The following is a 21,620-nucleotide window of genomic DNA, read 5'->3' as shown; positions in this document are numbered from 1 at the left end:
GGTCCCAGCTTTGATGCACCTGTACTGACCTCGCCTTCTGGATGATAGCGGGGTGAACAGGCAGTGGCTCGGGTGGTTGATGTCCTTGATGATCTTTATGGCCTTCCTGTGACATCGGGTGGTGTAGGTGTCCTGGAGGGCAGGTAGTTTGCCCCCGGTGATGCGTTGTGCAGACCTCACTACCCTCTGGAGAGCCTTACGGTTGAGGGCGGTGCAGTTGCCATACCAGGCGGTGATACAGCCCGCCAGGATGCTCTCGATTGTGCATCTGTAGAAGTTTGTGAGTGCTTTTGGTGACAAGCCGAATTTCTTCAGCCTCCTGAGGTTGAAGAGGCGCTGCTGCGCCTTCTTCACGATGCTGTCTGTGTGAGTGGACCAATTCAGTTTGTCTGTGATGTGTATGCCGAGGAACTTAAAACTTGCTACCCTCTCCACTACTGTTCCATCGATGTGGATAGGGGGGTGTTCCCTCTGCTGTTTCCTGAAGTCCACAATCATCTCCTTAGTTTTGTTGACGTTGAGTGTGAGGTTGTTTTCCTGACACCACACTCCGAGGGCCCTCACCTCCTCCCTGTAGGCCGTCTCATCGTTGTTGGTAATCAAGCCTACCACTGTTGTGTCGTCCGCAAACTTGATGATTGAGTTGGAGGCGTGCGTGGCCACGCAGTCGTGGGTGAACAGGGAGTACAGGAGAGGGCTCAGAACGCAACCTTGTGGGGCCCCAGTGTTGAGGATCAGCGGGGAGGAGATGTTGTTGCCTACCCTCACCACCTGGGGGCGGCCCGTCAGGAAGTCCAGTACCCAGTTGCACAGGGCGGGGTCGAGACCCAGGGTCTCGAGCTTGATGACGAGCTTGGAGGGTACTATGGTGTTGAATGCCGAGCTGTAGTCGATGAACAGCATTCTCACATAGGTATTCCTCTTGTCCAGATGGGTTAGGGCAGTGTGCAGTGTGGTTGAGATTGCATCGTCTGTGGACCTATTTGGGCGGTAAGCAAATTGGAGTGGGTCTAGGGTGTCAGGTAGGGTGGAGGTGATATGGTCCTTGACTAGTCTCTCAAAGCACTTCATGATGACGGATGTGAGTGCTACGGGGCGGTAGTCATTTAGCTCAGTTACCTTAGCTTTCTTGGGAACAGGAACAATGGTGGCCCTCTTGAAGCATGTGGGAACAGCAGACTGGTATAGGGATTGATTGAATATGTCCGTAAACACACCGGCCAGCTGGTCTGCGCATGCTCTGAGGGCGCGACCATGGAGATGAAATGTCACAACTACATGTTCATGTGATGCATTAAATCACCTGACTGTGTCTGTGTCTGTCAGTAAATGTTTAATAAGAGGTAAATAATAAATGAAAACAATTGATATTCAATAAATACTGTTAACCACAACCAACATGTTGGATCTCTGTTTAGTTGTCACTGTGTTAACCACAACCAACATGTTGGATCTCTGTTTAGTTGTCACTGTGTTAATCACAACCAACATGCTGGTGCTCTGTTTAGTTGTCACTGTGTTAACCACAACCAACATGTTGGATCTCTGTTTAGTTGTCACTGTGTTAACCACAACCAACATGTTGGATCTCTGTTTAGTTGTCACTGTGTTAACCACAACCAACATGTTGGATCTCTGTTTAGTTGTCACTGTGTTAACCACAACCAACATGTTGGATCTCTGTTTAGTTGTCACTGTGTTAACCACAACCAACATGTTGGATCTCTGTTTAGTTGTCACTGTGTTAACCACAACCAACATGTTGTATCTCTGTTTAGGGGACAGTTCTCTAAAATGAGTCTCTCTGAGGAGAGAGAGGAGGGGAGCCCTGCGTCTAAAATGAGTCTCTCTGAGGAGAGAGAGGAGGGGGTCCCTGCCTCTAAAAGGCGTCTCTCTGGGAAGAGAGAGGAGGGGGACCCTGCCTCTAAAAGGCATCTCTCTGGGGAGAGAGAGGAGGGCCCTGCCTCTAAAAGGCATCTCTCTGGGAAGAGAGAGGAGGGGGGCCCTGCCTCTAAAATGAGACACTCTGGGGAACATGACATCAAACCTAAGAGGTGAGATTACAATTGTGTTTAAAAACTATTGAGTGTTTATGTCCTAAATGCTATTTACACAGTTTTTCACCTTTGTTTTTTAATCAGAAATAGTTGTTCTTGGGTCCCTTCAATTACTGTCCTCAGATTGTTATTAGTATATTTTAGATGTGCATGAAAATTAGTTTCTGAGCAAAACGCTATATATCCATTGTTTAGCTGAAATTGAAGGTGTGTATCCTGTATATTTGACTGTGATATGAATGCACTTACTGTAAAGCGTTCTGGATAAGAACATCTGCTAAATCAGGGTTCTCAATCCGGGGTCTGTGGAGGTACTGCAGGGGTTCTCAATCCGGGGTCTGTGGAGGTACTGCAGGGGTTCTCAATCCGGGGTCTGTGGAGGTACTGCAGGGGTTCTCAATCCGGGGTCTGTGGAGGTACTCCAGGGGTTCTCAATCCGGGGTCTGTGGAGGTACTGCAGGGGTTCTCAATCCGGGGTCTGTGGAGGTACTGCAGGGGTTCTCAATCCGGGGTCTGTGGAGGTACTGCAGGGGTTCTCAATCCGGGGTCTGTGGAGGTACTGCAGGGGTTCTCAATCCGGGGTCTGTGGAGGTACTGCAGGGGTTCTCAATCCGGGGTCTGTGGAGGTACTGCAGGGGTTCTCAATCTGGGGTCTGCGGAGGTAAGGCAGGGGTTCTCAATCCGGGGTCTGTGGAGGTACTCCAGGGGTTCCACGGCACCCTGACTGTACTCGTTGCAACATTTGATAGGATTTTCACGACACGACCACTTTGCCTACTTTTTAATTATGTTAATCAACCTTAATCAACCCTGCCACCCCAGGGTATCCTAGTTGCATACAATGTTAATCAACCTTAATCAACCCTGCCACCCCAGGGTATCCTAGTTGCATACAATGTTAATCAACCTTCTAGTTAGTGGCCCAACACTCTAACCACTAGACTACCCTCCACCCCAGGGTATCCTGGTTGCATACAATGTTAATCAACCTTCCAGTTAGTGGCCCAACACTCTAACCACTAGACTACCCTCCACCCCAGGGTATCCTAGTTGCATACAATGTTAATCAACCTTCCAGTTAGTGGCCCAACACTCTAACCACTAGACTACCCTCCACCCCAGGGTATCCTAGTTGCATACAATGTTAATCAACCTTCCAGTTAGTGCCCCAACACTCTAACCACTAGACTACCCTCCACCCCAGGGTATCCTAGTTGCATACAATGTTAATCAACCTTCCAGTTAGTGGCCCAACACTCTAACCACTAGGCTACCCTCCACCCCAGGGTATCCTAGTTGCATACAATGTTAATCAACCTTCCAGTTAGTGGCCCAACACTCTAACCACTAGGCTACCCTCCACCCCAGGGTAGCCTAGTTGCATACAATGTTAATCAACCTTCCAGTTAGTGGCCCAACACTCTAACCACTAGACTACCCTCCATCCCAGGGTATCCTAGTTGCATACAATGTTAATCAACCTTCCAGTTAGTGGCCCAACACTCTAACCACTAGGCTACCCTCCACCCCAGGGTATCCTAGTTGCATACAATGTTAATCAACCTTCCAGTTAGTGGCCCAACACTCTAACCACTAGGCTACCCTCCACCCCAGGGTATCCTAGTTGCATACAATGTTAATCAACCTTCCAGTTAGTGGCCCAACACTCTAACCACTAGGCTACCCTCCACCCCAGGGTATCCTAGTTGCATACAATGTTAATCAACCTTCCAGTTAGTGCCCCAACACTCTAACCACTAGACTACCCTCCACCCCAGGGTATCCTAGTTGCATACAATGTTAATCAACCTTTCAGTTAGTGGCCCAACACTCTAACCACTAGGCTACCCTCCACCCCAGGGTATCCTAGTTGCATACAATGTTAATCAACCTTCCAGTTAGTGGCCCAACACTCTAACCACTAGGCTACCCTGCCACCCCAGGGTATCCTAGTTGCATACAATGTTAATCAACCTTCCAGTTAGTGGCCCAACACTCTAACCACTAGACTACCCTCCATCCCAGGGTATCCTAGTTGCATACAATGTTAATCAACCTTTCAGTTAGTGGCCCAACACTCTAACCACTAGACTACCCTCCACCCCAGGGTAACCTAGCTGCATACAATGTTAATCAACCTTCCAGTTAGTGGCCCAACACTCTAACCACTAGGCTACCCTCCACCCCAGGGTATCCTAGTTGCATACAATGTTAATCAACCTTCCAGTTAGTGGCCCAACACTCTAACCACTAGGCTACCCTCCACCCCAGGGTATCCTAGTTGCATACAATGTTAATCAACCTTCCAGTTAGTGGCCCAACACTCTAACCACTAGACTACCCTCCATCCCAGGGTATCCTAGTTGCATACAATGTTAATCAACCTTTCAGTTAGTGGCCCAACACTCTAACCACTAGACTACCCTCCACCCCAGGGTAACCTAGCTGCATACAATGTTAATCAACCTTCCAGTTAGTGGCCCAACACTCTAACCACTAGGCTACCCTCCACCCCAGGGTATCCTAGTTGCATACAATGTTAATCAACCTTCCAGTTAGTGGCCCAACACTCTAACCACCATGCTACCCTCCACCCCAGGGTATCCTAGTTGCATACAATGTTAATCAACCTTCCAGTTAGTGACCCAACACTCTAACCACTAGGCTACCCTCCACCCCAGGGTAGCCTAGTTGCATACAATGTTAATCAACCTTCCAGTTAGTGGCCCAACACTCTAACCACTAGGCTACCCTCCACCCCAGGGTATCCTAGCTGCATACAATGTTAATCAACCTTCCAGTTAGTGGCCCAACACTCTAACCACTAGGCTACCCTCCACCCCAGGGTAACCTAGCTGCATACAATGTTAATTTTCATCAGACACATATTACGCCCTAGTTTAGGATTGTTTTTTAACAACGTGATGTTGTTATCCTCCAAAGGGAGAACTTGAAATAACATGATATAGATAATTAAATCATCAGAAGAAAAACGTGTTTATTATTATACACTCTTAGAACAGAAGGTTCCTTATAGAACCATAAAGGCTTCTATCACTTCATTAATATATGGAACCAATAAAAATCATATATTTTAGGGTTCAGTGAAGAAGAGCCTCTCGAGTTCCGATCAACGAAAGGTGAATGTTTTGAGGATGTGAACCCAGCAGCCCTCCAGTGGTCAGATCAATTCCGCTTGATTTTTCCAGCGCCTGCCCAGGGATTCAAATCAGCCACCTTTCAACCACAAGTCCAATTCCTGCCACAGCTCCAACTCCTTAGACTTTGGGCGAAAACCTGAGTTAATCTTCAGGAATAAGCACGAGTTAATCTGCCAAAATTAAGACAAAATGGTATCACTTGTTAGTCATAAATCATTTCCAAAAGCTCAAGACATACTGTTGCATGTAGGTCTATTATTTATGGATTTGTCACGGCAGATTTCCTCCTCTTCCTCTGAAGAGGTGAAACAAGGATCGGACCATTATGCGGCGTGGTAAGTGTCCATGGTATTTAATAAGAAAACTTCAACATGAACACAAATACAAAACAAAGGGAACTGGCAACGAAACAGTCCCGTGTGGCACAAACACTGACACAGGAAAGAACATGGCTGCCTAAATATGGTTCCCAATCAGAGACAACGATAAACACCTGCCTCTAATTGAGAACCAATCTAGGCAACCATAGACTTACATAAACACCTAGACTAGAACAACACCCCATAAACATACAAAACCCCTAGACCAGACAAAACACATAAATCCCCCATGCGACCCTCGCCGCCAACCTAGGACTGGCAACCCTACTAAAGGGCCCCACTGGACTAAACAAACTCCTCCGGACTGAGGGGAAGCTCCGGACTGAGGGAAGCTCAGGACTGAGGGGAAGCTCCGGACTGAGGGGAAGCTCAGGACTGAAGGGCAGCTCAGGACTGAAGGGCAGCTCAGGACTGAGGGGAAGCTCAGGACTGAAGGGCAGCTCAGGACTGAGGGAAGCTCAGGACTGAAGGGCAGCTCAGGACTGAGGGAAGCTCAGGACTGAGGGAAGCTCAGGACTGAGGGGTAGCTCAGGACTGAGGGGTAGCTCAGGACTGAGGGGTAGCTCAGGACTGAGGGGTAGCTCAGGACTGAAGGGCAGCTCAGGACTGAGGGAAGCTCAGGACTGAGGGAAGCTCAGGACTGAAGGGCAGCTCCGGACTGAGGGACAGCTCAGGACTGAGGGGCAGCTCAGGACTGAGGGGAAGCTCAGGACTGAAGGGCAGCTCAGGACTGAGGGGCAGCTCAGGACTGAGGGGAAGCTCAGGACTGAGGGGAAGCTCAGGACTGAGGGGAAGCTCAGGACTGAGGGGAAGCTCAGGACTGAGGGGCAGCTCAGGACTGAGGGGAAGCTCAGGACTGAAGGGAAGCTCAGGACTGAGGGGCAGCTCAGGACTGAGGGGAAGCTCAGGACTGAAGGGCAGCTCAGGACTGAGGGGAAGCTCAGGACTGAGGGGCAGCTCCGGACTGAGGGGAAGCTCAGGACTGAAGGGCAGCTCAGGACTGAGGGGAAGCTCAGGACTGAGGGGCAGCTCCGGACTGAGGGGAAGCTCAGGACTGAAGGGCAGCTCAGGACTGAGGGGAAGCTCAGGACTGAGGGGCAGCTCCGGACTGAGGGGAAGCTCAGGACTGAGGGGAAGCTCAGGACTGAGGTGAAGTTTAGGACTGAGGGGAAGCTCAGGACTGAGGGGCAGCTCCGGACTGAGGGGAAGCTCAGGACTGAAGGGCAGCTCAGGACTGAGGGGAAGCTCAGGACTGAGGGGCAGCTCCGGACTGAGGGGAAGCTCAGGACTGAAGGGCAGCTCAGGACTGAGGGGAAGCTCAGGACTGAGGGGCAGCTCCGGACTGAGGGGAAGCTCAGGACTGAAGGGCAGCTCAGGACTGAGGGGTAGCTCAGGACTGAAGGGCAGCTCAGGACTGAGGGGAAGCTCAGGACTGAGGGGCAGCTCCGGACTGAGGGGAAGCTCAGGACTGAAGGGCAGCTCAGGACTGAGGGGAAACTCAGGACTGAGGGGCAGCTCCGGACTGAGGGGAAGCTCAGGACTGAGGGGAAGCTCAGGACTGAGGGGAAGCTCAGGACTGAGGGGAAGCTCAGGACTGAGGGGAAGCTCAGGACTGAGGGGCAGCTCCGGACTGAGGGGAAGCTCAGGACTGAGGGGAAGCTCAGGACTGAGGGGAAGCTCAGGACTGAAGGGCAGCTCAGGACTGAGGGGTAGCTCAGGACTGAAGGGCAGCTCCGGACTGAGGGGTAGCTCCGGACTGAGGGGTAGCTCCGGACTGAGGGGTAGCTCAGGACTGAAGGGCAGCTCAGGACTGAGGGGAAGCTCAGGACTGAGGGGAAGCTCAGGACTGAAGGGCAGCTCCGGACTGAGGGGTAGCTCAGGACTGAGGGGCAGCTCCGGACTAAGGGTAGCTCAGGACTGAAGGGCAGCTCAGGACTGAGGGGAAGCTCAGGACTGAAGGGCAGCTCAGGACTGAGGGGAAGCTCAGGACTGAAGGGCAGCTCAGGACTGAGGGGTAGCTCAGGACTGAGGGGTAGCTCAGGACTGAGGGGTAGCTCAGGACTGAGGGGTAGCTCAGGACTGAGAGGTAGTTCAGGACTGAGAGATAGCTCAGGCTCGTTGACGGCTCTGGCAGCTTCTGGCTGACTGACGGCTCTGGCAGCTCTTTGCTGAATGGCGGCTCTGGCAGCTCCTGGCTGAATGGCGGCTCTGGCAGATCCTGACTGGTTGACGGCTCTGGCAGATCCTGGCTGAATGACGGCTCTGGCAGATCCTGGCTGACTGGCGGCTCTGGAAGATCCTGGCTGACTGGCGGATCCTGGCTGACTGGCGGCTCTGGCGGATCCTGGCTAACTGGCGGCTCTGGCGGATCCTGGCTGACTTGCGGCTCTGGCGGCTCCTGGCTGACTGACGGCTCTGGCGGCTCCTGGCTGACTGACGGCTCTGGCGGCTCCTGGCTGACTGGCGACTCTGGCGGATCCTGGCTGACTGGCGGATCTGGCGGCCCCTGGCTGACTGACGGCTCTGGCGGCTCCTGGCTGACTGGCAGCTCTGGCGGCTCCTGGCTGACTGGCGGCTCTGGCTCCTCCTGGCAGACTGGTGGCTCCTTGCAGACTGGCGGCTCTGGCGGCTCCTTGCAGACTGGCGGCTCTAGCAGCTCTGGACAGGCGGGAGACTCTAGCATCTCTGGACAGGCGGGAGACTCTAGCAGCTCTGATATATATATATATATATATATATATATATATATATATATATATATATATATATATATATATATATATATATATATATAAATACGTTTTTCTCAACCAGAGATGACTGAATTAATGTTCAGGCTTATTGGTAATCGTTATATTAATTAATTAAAACATGAGCATAAAAACAGGTAATAATAAACATGAATCATCATTGTATATCAGATATATATTGTTACTGTGTAAAACCTAGCAGTACTTCTGATTTCTCTGAGAATGAGGCAGATATATAGCATTTTGCAAAAACAAAGCCTTTGTCTCTGAAATGAAACCAACAAATGATAGACTATAAACAAATACATGTCTGTCATTGAACCCCATGTCATGATTAGATAGTGAGAAAAATATATATATTTAAAAATGTATTTCAGAAGTTAAAGATACTTTTTGAACATTTATGATGTATAGCGTTTTGGAATGAAACTCTTCTTATGTTTCCCCATCTGAGCTGAGAGAAGATGAGATGTAATGTTTGTCTCTGTTGTGTTGAAGCCCAATCAAGCAGGAGAGACCAGCCTCCCCTGTTCCCAGCTGTGTGTCCATGAAGAGTGACCGGTCTATGGAACAACCTATAAACTTTAGAGAGGGAGACGTTTCTACTGAACAAAGGTAAGAAGAACTCAGGGGTCCTGGTCAGTGAGTTAAACAACACTGTCTCTAGTCATTTCTCCTCTCCCATTTTCCCATTTCCCACTTTTCGTAACCCATAGTACTCCTTATAGTCTCATTATTACCTCAACTACCTGGTACCCCTGGACATTGACTCAGTACTGGTACTCCTTATAGCCTCATTATTACCTCAACTACCTGGTACCCTGCACATTGACTCAGTACTGGTACTCCTTATAGTCTCATTGTTACCTCAACTACCTGGTACCCTGCACATTGACTCAGTACTGGTACTCCTTATAGTCTCATTATTACCTCAACTACCTGGTACCCTGCACATTGACTCAGTACTGGTTCTCCAGTACTCTGAAATAGCTGAATCCACATATATGAAGGGGTGTCCACATACTTAGTTTATCTGTGTATATATAAATATATATATATTAAACAATTAAGTAACCTTTATTTCACTAGGCAAGTCAGTTAAAAATAAATTATTTATTACAATGACGGTCTACCGGGGAACAGTGGGTTAACTGCCTTGTTCAGGGGAACAGTGGGTTAACTGCCTTGTTCAGGGGAACAGTGGGTTAACTGCCTAGTTCAGGGGAACAGTGGGTTAACTGCCTTGTTCAGGGGAACAGTGGGTTAACTGCCTTGTTCAGGGGAACAGTGGGTTAACTGCCTTGTCCAGGGGAACAGTGGGATAACTGCCTTGTTCAGGGGAACAGTGGGTTAACTGCCTTGTTCAGGGGAACAGTGGGTTAACTGCCTTGTTCAGGGGAACAGTGGGTTAACTGCCTTGTTCAGGGGAACAGTGGGATAACTGCCTTGTTCAGGGGAACAGTGGGTTAACGGCCTTGTTCAGGGGAACAGTGGGTTAACTGCCTTGTTCAGGGGAACAGTGGGTTAACGGCCTTGTTCAGGGGAACAGTGGGTTAACTGCCTTGTTCAGGGGAACAGTGGGTTAACGGCCTTGTTCAGGGGAACAGTGGGTTAACTGCCTTGTTCAGGGAAACAGTGGGTTAACTGCCTTGTTCAGGGGAACAGTGGGATAACTGCCTTGTTCAGGGGAACAGTGGGTTAACTGCCTCGTTCAGGGGAACAGTGGGTTAACGGCCTCGTTCAGGGGAACAGTGGGTTAACGGCCTTGTTCAGGGGAACAGTGGGTTAACTGCCTTGTTCAGGGCAGAACAACAGATGTTTACCTTGTCAGCTCCTGTTACTGTCCCAACGCTAAAACCACTAGGTTACCTGCCGCACCAAAAGTGTAATATAGTGTAATATGCACATACATTTATACTAACTAGACACAGACGCACATATCAGGGCAACGTTGGTTTGCTAAACTCATGCGCAGAAACACATTATCGGGTATAACGGTCGCCTCACGCCGAACTGCGCATGTGCAGGCCGTCAAATCAAAGACACTCCTTCGATATCAAGTCATTTTTGTCTAAAATAATAACGTGCCAGTTTGTTACTTTCCCGAAGTTCAAATACTTAATTCATTGGCTCGAATCTAGGTTGTGTCTTTAAATTTCGAGAAAATGTACAACTAAGGAATCATTTTACACTTCTGACTTCTCAAACCCCAAATCACGGCATCGGTCGACTTCCTACAGTCTTCTTCCCAGCGGTCCCGGTAGACTCGGGATGTTGCGTCTGGGTTTAGGAATTCTGGTTATGTAATTTCCTCATGAAGTTGAAAGTACGTTTGTAGGCGAATGCACTTACAAAATGGATGTTGAAACTGTGGCGCACATTTCTCGGCAACATTAGAAATCGGGTAAAAGTATTGATTTGAAGGAAAGACGAGCAGATTCTGGTAAGTCTAGAGGCAACATACAAACTATTATAAAGTTAGGTCGTCATCAGACATTTAATAGTCAAGATTAGGTTTGATCTATGATCACTGATCATCATGTGTGTAGTGCTGGGGAGAACCTTCACTTTGAGAATACACGAAGAAAATATTCTGATAAATTCTAAATAAATTATATTTAATTACCAGGTGAATGGTAACGTCACTGTTACAAAAAATATACATTTCTAATAAGATTTTAGGACGGTTAGCTGAAGCTGAATAGTAAAAATATACATTTCTAGTCAGATTTTAGGACGGTTAGCTGAAGCTGAATAGTAAAAATATACATTTCTAGTCAGATTTTAGGACGGTTAGCTGAAGCTGAATAGTAAAAATATACATTTCTAGTCAGATTTTAGGACGGTTAGCTGAAGCTGAATAGTAAAAATATACATTTCTAATAAGATTTTAGGACGGTTAGCTGAAGCTGAATAGTAAAAATATACATTTCTAGTCAGATTTTAGGACGGTTAGCTGAAGTTGAATAGTAAAACAAAATTGGAGGATGGATTTGATTCATCTTCTAAAACAGGGCTCTCCGATCCTGTTCCTGGAGAGATACCATCCTGTAGGTTTTCATTACTATTCAAAACTAGTCACCTGATTAAAATAATGAGTTGGTTTATAAGATAAATCAGTTTAGTTACTACTGGGGTTGGAGTGAAACCCTACCGGAGGGTAGCGCTCCAGGAACAGGGTTGGAGAGAAACCCTACCGGAGGGAGGCGCTCCAGGAGCAGGGTTGGAGTGAAAACCCTACCGGAGGGTAGCGCCCCAGGAACAGGGTTGGAGAGACCTGTAATGAAAGGCTATTCAATAGAATACATCTGTCGGTACAAACTTTGATTGAATACATTTTGACGCCATTTACATATTTCTTTGTGCTCCCTCACCTAAAAAAATACATCACTGCTTATCATGACGACCGACCAGATGGCCTCCGTTGAAAATGTTGTAAAAAATATCAGGCCTAGGCTACATTCTCTGTCCTGCTACTGGTAGGCCTGTAACGTTATGTGAACTGACCTGAACAGGTTTAGACTGGTCATCTATGATATGTAGGTTATATACAGTACATTCTCTGTCCTGCTACTGGTAGGACTATAACATTATGTGAACTGATCTGAACAGGTTTAGGCTGGTCATCTATGATATGTAGGTTATATACAGTACATTCTCTGTCCTGCTACTGGTAGGACTATAACATTATGTGAACTGATATGAACAGGTTTAGGCTGGTCATCTATGATATATAGGCTATAGCTGAGGTATAGACCTCGATCTGCATATCACTAACAAACTGCTATTATACATTATAACCTAGTCTACTTTACATAATATAACATATCACTAACAACCCACTACTATACATTATAACCTAGCCTACTTTACATAATATAACATCTACATATCACTACCAACCCACTACTATACATTATAACCTAGTCTACTTTACATTATATAACATCTATATATCACTAACAACCCACTACTATACATTATAACCTAGCCTACTTTACATAATATAACATCTATATATCACTAACAACCCACTACTATACATTATAACCTAGTCTACTTTACATAATATAACATCTACATATCACTAACAACCCACTACTATACATTATAACCTAGTCTACTTTACATAATATAACATCTACATATCACTACCAACCCACTACTATACATTATAACCTAGTCTACTTTACATTATATAACATCTATATATCACTAACAACCCACTACTATACATTATAACCTAGCCTACTTTACATAATATAACATCTATATATCACTAACAACCCACTACTATACATTATAACCTAGTCTACTTTACATAATATAACATCTACATATCACTAACAACCAGCTACTATACATTATAACCTAGTCTACTTTACATAATATAACATATCACTAACAACCCACTACTATACATTATAACCTAGTCTACTTTACATAATATAACATCTACATATCACTAACAAACCACTACTATACATTATAACCTAGTCTACTTTACATAATATAACATATCACTAACAACCCACTACTATACATTATAACCTAGGCTACTTTATATAATATAACACCTCTTACTTGTTGCAAAAAACCTTTCTGAATGGATCAATGATTTCCCCCTCAGATCAATCATGTCCGTTTTACCCCTTCTGTCTACATTCTCAGATACATTTAGAAAATAACAGACTGAAAGACAATAAATAGCCTACTTTTAATTCATAAAAATAATTGTGAGACATGGCCTTGTGTTGCTGTACTGTCTATAACTACCTTAACAAACAGTGACTTATTATTATTATTATTATTATTATTATTGTTGCTGTACTGTCTAGAACTACCTTAACAAACAGTGACTTATTATTATTACACACAGTTACCATGGAGATGAAATTATTATTATTATTATTATTATTATTATTATTGTTATTATTATTGTTGCTGTACTGTCTATAACTACCTTAACAAACAGTAACTTATTATTATTGTTGCTGTACTGTCTATAACTACCTTAACAAACAGTAACTTATTATTATTGTTGCTGTACTGTCTATAACTACCTTAACAAACAGTAACTTATTATTATTACAGACAGTTGCCATGGAGATGAAATGTCACATGTTCATGTGATGCATTAAATCACCTGACTGTTTCTATGTCTGTTAGTAAATGTTTTATTTCTCAAAGAGTAAATTAATAAATGAGAACAATTGACATTCAAGAATTACTGTGTTAACCACAACCAACATGTTGGATCTCTGTTTAGTTGTCACTGTGTTAACCACAACCAACATGCTGGATCTCTGTTTAGTTGTCACTGTGTTAATCACAACCAACATGTTGGATCTCTGTTTAGTTGTCACTGTGTTAACCACAACCAACATGTTGGATCTCTGTTTAGTTGTCACTGTGTTAACCACAACCAACATGTTGGATCTCTGTTTAGTTGTCACTGTGTTAACCACAACCAACATGTTGGATCTCTGTTTAGTTGTCACTGTGTTAACCACAACCAACATGTTGGATCTCTGTTTAGTTGTCACTGTGTTAACCACAACCAACATGCTGGATCTCTGTTTAGTTGTCACTGTGTTAACCACAACCAACATGCTGGATCTCTGTTTAGTTGTCACTGTGTAAACCACAACCAACATGCTGGATCTCTGTTTAGTTGTCACTGTGTTAACCACAACCAACATGTTGGATCTCTGTTTAGGGGTCAGTGCTCTAAAATGAGTCTCTCTGGGAAGAGAGAGGGGGGACCTGCCTCTAAAAGGCGTCTCTCTGGGAAGAGAGAGGAGGGACCTGCCTCTAAAAGGCATCTCTCTGGGGAGAGAGAGGAGGGGGCCTCTGCCTCTAAAATGTGTCTCTCTGGGGAACATGACACCAAAGCTAAGAGGTGAGATGACAATTTTTGAAATAATTATTAAGAGTTTATTTCCAAAAATGCATCACATTTGTTTTTTCATCAGAAATGGTTGCTCATGGGTACCTTCAAAATTACTGTTCTCAGATTTTGAATTAATAGGTTTTAGATGGGTGTAAATTAATATTACTGTTATTATCAGTTAATAGATTTTAGATGGGTATATCTTAAATTATTATTACTATTATTATCAGTTAATAGATTTTAGATGGGTATATCTTAAATTATTATTACTATTAGTATCAGTTAATAGATTTTAGATGGGTATATCTTAAATTATTATTACTATTATTATCAGTTAATAGATTTTAGATGGGTATATCTTAAATTATTATTACTATTAGTATCAGTTAATAGATTTTAGATGGGTATATCTTTATTAATTTATTATTATTACAGCATGTCCTCTTTTTCAAGATGTGGCCGATTTTAAAACTGCCAGAATACATTTTTAAAATAAGATTCATTTATTTTTTACGACATTGTTTCTTAATGGCTGCTGGGTAATTTAATATGCATTGAAATCTTCATCCGTAGACATTGAATTGAGCGAATTCTGTACAGGTTGACTGAGTTGCAAACCAAATGGACAGGTCTAGCTCATTGATTAGCTACGTATTACCTATTTTACCCTTAACCCTAATTCTAGGGTAAGGTAGCCTAGAACACTTTTATAAACTATTTTATGTATGTATGAATATTATGTTATGTAAATACCATTATAGTACAAAATAGCACTGATTATTTTGTTAATCAAAACTTTTCTTAGCATTTTGCTTTTATTGTTTTGTTATTTTATTATATTTATTATTGCAAGGCAGAACACTTGATCAACAAGACACATTAGTTATATTTTTCAAATGTGGTTTGGACAGATTTGAAATTGTCGTGGGATAAGTGGAGCAGGTTTGATACTGATCTAAGGAATTAACAAGACAAATACACTATATTTCTCAGCTGCCTCACCAAGTGAATTAATAACTTTTAATTACTAAATATTTCCAATAGATGGCAGCATAAGACCACAAAGAATCAGTTACAGGCTACAAGCAGCAATATGATGGACCATGAAGCATCAGTTATAGTCTACAAGCAGCAATATGATGGACATAAAATAGCATGCAACTACAGACTATACTGTCTTGTGATTTTCTAAAATGGTCACTCATTACTTTAGTTAACTATATATCTCATATTAAGGCTGTGCTGTTTTTGCGAGAGCAAAAAAATAGTAACTATAGCAGGTATTGAACCCCGGGTAAATAATCACTAGTCAGAACCTCAACCTCAGTATACATTCATTATAAATCATAATCGTAATATCTGATATTGTGAGTAAACAACCTTGGAATAGAAACGACAAGAGTGCGTCTTCCAGCCCCCCAATAAATGACATCATGCAAGCTGTTAGCAAATTTTTACATTTAATTTAATTGATTTGTTTTCCCCTTTTTCTCCCCAATTTCGTGGTTTCCAATTGTTTTAGTAGCTAGTAATTACTATCTTGTCTCATCGCTACAACTCCCGTACGGGCTCGGGAGAGACGAAGGTTGAAAGTCATGCGTCCTCCGATACACAACCCAACCAAGCCACACTGCTTCTTAACACAGCGCGCATCCAACCCGGAAGCCAGCCGCACCAATGTGTCGGAGGAAACACCGTGCACCTGGCAACCTTGGTTAGCGCGCACTGCGCTGCGCTGGTGCGCAATGAGACAAGGACATCCCTACCGATCAAGCCCTCCCTAACCCGGACGACGCCAATGCCAATTGTGCATCGCCCCACGGACCTCCTGGTCGCGGCCGGTTACGACAGAGCCTGGGCGCGAAGAGTCTCTGAGAGTCTCTGAGGGCACAGCTGGCGCTGCAGTACAGCACCCTTAACCACTGCACCACCCGGGAGGCCCGCTGTTAGCAAATTAACCTCAACATGCCCCTCTAGAAGGCAGAGTGACGACACCAGCCTTTTAGCGGGGCTGAGTTGACTACTAAGGAGAGAAGGCAGAGCAGCTCGATGCTGGTTGAGGAATTTGACAATGAATGTACCTGGAAAATGTGTTTTTCTAGACCAGAGGTGAATGAATTCATGTTCAGATTTATTGATAATCATTATAGTAATGAAGTATAATTTCAAAACATGAGCATAAAAACAGGTAATAATAAACATGAATCATCATTATATTACTTCACAGTAATCTGTTAAATGCTTGTTCAGTCCTTCCTCTTGTGTTAGCAGTGTGGAAAGGGACAGGAAGAAGCCCTCTTGTGTTAGCAGTGTGGAAAGGGACAGGAAGAAGCCCTCTTGTGTTAGCAGTGTGGAAAGGGACAGGAAGAAGCCCTCTTGTGTTAGCAGTGTGGAAATGGACAGGAAGAAGCCCTCTTGTGTTAGCAGTGTGGAAAGGGACAGGAAGAAGCCCTCTTGTGTTAGCAGTGTGGAAAGGGACAGGAAGAAGCCCTCTTGTGTTAGCAGTGTGGAAAGGGACAGGACAGACATTCATATATATATTATTACTGTGTAAAACCTAGCAGTACTACTGATTTCTCTGAGAGTGAGGCAGATATATATTATGACTGTGTAAAACCTAGCAGTACTACTGATTTCTCTGAGAGTGAGGCAGATATGTATTATTACTGTATAAAACCTAGCAGTACTACTGATTTCTCTGAGAGTGAGGCAGATATATATTATTACTGTGTAAAACCTAGCAGTACTACTGATTTCTCTGAGAGTGAGGCAGATATATATTATTACTGTGTAAAACCTAGCAGTACTTCTGATTTCTCTGAGAGTGAGACAGATATATATTATTACTGTGTAAAACCTAGCAGTACTACTGATTTCTCTGAGAGTGAGGCAGATATATATTATTACTGTGTAAAACCTAGCAGTACTACTGATTTCTCTGAGAGTGAGGCAGATATATATTATTACTGTGTAAAACCTAGCAATACTACTGATTACTCTGAGTGAGACAGATATATTTTTATTACTGTGTAAAACCTAGCAGTACTTCTGATTTCTCTGAGAGTGAGACAGATATATATTATTACTGTGTAAAACCTAGCAGTACTACTGATTTCTCTGAGAGTGAGGCAGATATATATTATTACTGTGTAAAACCTAGCAATACTACTGATTACTCTGAGTGAGACAGATATAATTTTATTACTGTGTAAAACCTAGCAGTACTTCTGATTTCTCTGAGAGTGAGACAGATATATATTATTACTGTATAAAACCTAGCAGTACTACTGATTTCACTGAGAGTGAGGCAGATATATAGCATTTTGCAAAAACATAGCCTTTGTCTCTGAAATGAAACCAACAAATGATAGACTATAAACAAATACATGTCTGTCATTGAACAACCCCATGTAATGATTAGATAGTGAGAAAAATATATATATTTCAAAATGTATTTCAGAAGTTAAAGCTAATTTTTGAACATTTATGATGTATAGCGTTTTGGAATGAAACTCTTCTTATGTTTCCCCATCTGAGCTGAGAGAAGATGAGATGTAATGTTTGTCTCTGTTGTGTTGAAGACCAATCAAGCAGGAGAGACCAGCCTCCCCTGTTCCCAGCTGTGTGTCCATGAAGAGTGACAAGTCTATGGATCTACCTATAAAGTTTAGAGAGGGAGACTTTTCTACTGAACAAAGGTAAGAAGAACTCATGGGTCCTGGTCAGTGAGTTAAACAACACTGTCTCTAGTCATTTCTCCTCTCCCATTTTCCCATTTCCCACTTTTCGTAACCCATAGGCTGATAATTTTTCCCATTTTCATAGTCCTAAAACAATATTAAACAAACACAACATTCCCTCCCTGTGTGTGTGTGTGTGTGTGTGTGTGTGTGTGTGTGTGTGTGTGTGTGTGTGTGTGTGTGTGTGTGTGTGTGTGTGTGTGTGTGTGTGTGTGTGTGTGTGTGTGTGTGTGTGTGTGTGTGTGTGTGTGTGTGTGTGTGTGTGTGTGTGTGTGTGTGTGTGTGTGTGTGTGTGTGTGTGTGTGTGTGTGTGTGTGTGTGTGAGAGTGTGTGCACTCCCTGGATGAGGAGAAGTAATCTCTATCCTGATTGTCTAGTCACTTTTACCTCTACCTACATGTGCATATTATCTCAATTATAGTCTCATTATTACCTCAACTACCTGGTACCCTGCACAATGACTCAGTACTGGTACTCCTTATAGTCTCATTATTACCTCAACTACCTGGTACCCCTGGACATTGACTCAGTACTGGTACTCCTTATAGCCTCATTATTACCTCAACTACCTGGTACCCTGCACATTGACTCAGTACTGGTACTCCTTATAGTCTCATTATTACCTCAACTACCTGGTACTGGTACTCCTTATAGTCTCATTATTACCTCAACTACCTGGTACCCTGCACATTGACTCAGTACTGGTACTCCTTATAGTCTCATTATTACCTCAACTACCTGGTACCCTGCACATTGACTCAGTACTGGTACTCCTTATAGTCTCATTATTACCTCAACTACCTGGTACCCTGCACATTGACTCAGTACTGGTACTCCTTATAGTCTCATTATTACCTCAACTACCTGGTACCCTGCACAATGACTCAGTACTGGTACTCCTTATAGTCTCATTATTACCTCAACTACCTGGTACCCTGCACATTGACTCAGTACTGGTACTCCTTATAGTCTCATTATTACCTCAACTACCTGGTACCCTGCACATTGACTCAGTACTGGTACTCCTTATAGTCTCATTATTACCTCAACTACCTGGTACCCTGCACATTGACTCAGTACTGGTACTCCTTATAGTCTCATTATTACCTCAACTACCTGGTACCCTGCACATTGACTCCGTACTGGTACTCCTTATAGTCTCATTACTCTGAAATAGCTGAATCCACATATTTGAAGGGGTGTCCACATACTTAGTTTATCTGTGTATATATATATATTAAACAATTAAGTAACCTTTATTTCACTAGGCAAGTCAGTTAAAAATAAATTATTTATTACAATGACGGTCTACCGGGGAACAGTGGGTTAACTGCCTTGTTCAGGGGAACAGTGGGTTAACTGCCTTGTTCAGGGGAACAGTGGGATAACTGCCTTGTTCAGGGGAACAGTGGGTTAACTGCCTTGTCCAGGGGAACAGTGGGATAACTGCCTTGTTCAGGGGAACAGTGGGTTAACTGCCTTGTTCAGGGGAACAGTGGGTTAACTGCCTTGTTCAGGGGAACAGTGGGTTAACTGCCTTGTTCAGGGGAACAGTGGGATAACTGCCTTGTTCAGGGGAACAGTGGGTTAACGGCCTTGTTCAGGGGAACAGTGGGTTAACTGCCTTGTTCAGGGGAACAGTGGGTTAACGGCCTTGTTCAGGGGAACAGTGGGTTAACTGCCTTGTTCAGGGGAACAGTGGGTTAACTGCCTTGTTCACGGGAACAGTGGGTTAACTGCCTTGTTCAGGGGAACAGTGGGTTAACTGCCTTGTTCAGGGCAGAACAACAGATGTTTACCTTGTCAGCTCCTGTTACTGTCCCAACGCTAAAACCACTAGGTTACCTGCCGCACCAAAAGTGTAATATAGCTTAATATGCACATACATTTATACTAACTAGACACAGACGCACATATCACGGCAACGTTGCTTTGCTAAACTCATGCGCAGAAACACATTATCGGGTATAACGGTCGTCTCACGGCGAACTGCGCATGTGCAGGCCGTCAAATCAAAGACACTCCTTCGATATCAAGTCATTTTTGACTAAAATAATAACGTGCCAGTTTGTCACTTTCCCGAAGTTGGAGTAATAACATGTCCAAATACTTAATTCATTGTCTCGAATCTAGGTTGTGTCTTTAAATTTCGAGAAAATGTACAACTAAGGAATCATTTTTCACTTCTGACTTCTCAAACCCCAAATCACGGCATCGGTCGACTTCCTACAGTCTTCTTCCCAGCGGTCCCGGTCGACTCGGGATGTTGCGTCTGGGTTTAGGAATTCTGGTTATGTAATTTCCTCATGAAGTTGAAAGTAAGTTTGCAGGCGAATGCACTTACAAAATGGATGTTGAAACTGTGGCGCACATTTCTCGGCAACATTAGACGTCTGGTAAAAGTATTGATTTGAAGGAAAGACGAGCAGATTCTGGTAAGTCTAGAGGCAACATACAAACTATTATAAAGTTAGGTCGTCATCAGACATCAAGATTAGGTTTGATCTATGATCACTGATCATCATGTGTGTAATGCTGGGGAGAACCTTCATTTTAAGAAGACACGAAGAAATTATTCTGATCAGTTCTAAATAAATTATATTTAATTACCAGGTGAATGGTAACGTCACTGTTACAAAAAATATACATTTCTATTAAGATTTTAGGACGGTTAGCTGAAGCTGAATAGTAAAAATATACATTTCTAGTCAGATTTTAGGATGGTTAGCTGAAGCTGAATAGTAAAACAAAATGGAGGATGGATTTTATCCATCTTCTAAAACAGGGCTCTCTGATCCTGTTCCTGGAGAGATACCATCCTGTAGGTTTTCATTACTATTCAAAACTAGTCACCTGATTAAAATAATGAGTTGGTTTATAAGATAAATCAGTTTAGTTACAACTGGGGTTGGAGTGAAACTCTACCGGAGGGTAGCGCTCCAGAAACAGGGTTGGAGAGAAACCCTACCGGAGGGTAGCGCCCCAGGAACAGGGTTGGAGTGAAACTCTACCGGAGGGTAGCGCTCCAGGAACAGGGTTGGAGTGAAACCCTACCGGAGGGTAGCGCCCCAGGAACAGGGTTAGAGTGAAACCCTACCGGAGGGTAACGCTCCAGGAACAGGGTTGGAGTGAAAACCCTACCGGAGGGTAACGCCCCAGGAACAGGGTTGGAGTGAAACCCTACCGGAGGGTAGCGCTCCAGGAACAGGGTTGGAGTGAAACCCTACCGGAGGGTAGCGCTCCAGGAGCAGGGTTGGAGTGAAAACCCTACTGGAGGGTAGCGCCCCAGGAACAGGGTTGGAGAGCCCTGTAATGAAAGGCTATTCAATAGATATACATCTGTCGGTACAAACTTTGATTGAATACATTTTGACGTCATTTACATATTTCTTTGTGCTCCCTAAAAAAAAATACATCACTGCTTATCATGACGACCGACCTGATGGCCTCCGTTGAAAATGTTGTAAAAAATGTCAGGCCTAGGCTACATTCTCTGTCCTGCTACTGGTAGGCCTGTAACGTTATGTGAACTGACCTGAACAGGTTTAGACTGGTCATCTATGATATGTAGTTTATATACAGTACATTCTCTGTCCTGCTACTGGTAGGACTATAACATTATGTGAACTGATCTGAACA

At 44.1% G+C, this 21,620-nt stretch overlaps 1 protein-coding gene across 1 annotated transcript in view; it reads left to right on the top strand.

Moving 5' to 3' along the window:
- Positions 1-21,620, top strand: part of LOC139421748 (NLR family CARD domain-containing protein 3-like) — a 49,587-nt gene that overhangs the window by 2,665 nt on the left and 25,302 nt on the right. The window contains exons 2-3 of the mRNA XM_071172866.1: positions 1,779-2,054; positions 8,847-8,963. Coding sequence (XP_071028967.1) covers positions 1,795-2,054; positions 8,847-8,963 — 377 coding nt within the window. The 5' untranslated portion in view covers positions 1,779-1,794. The remainder of the gene's footprint in view (positions 1-1,778; positions 2,055-8,846; positions 8,964-21,620) is intronic.

The sequence above is a fragment of the Oncorhynchus clarkii genome, chromosome 12 (assembly GCF_045791955.1).
Source record: "Oncorhynchus clarkii lewisi isolate Uvic-CL-2024 chromosome 12, UVic_Ocla_1.0, whole genome shotgun sequence".
Taxonomy (NCBI): Eukaryota; Metazoa; Chordata; class Actinopteri; order Salmoniformes; family Salmonidae; genus Oncorhynchus; species Oncorhynchus clarkii.
Note: the sequence above shows the minus strand (reverse complement) of the source record. Positions and strands in the feature narration are given on the sequence as shown.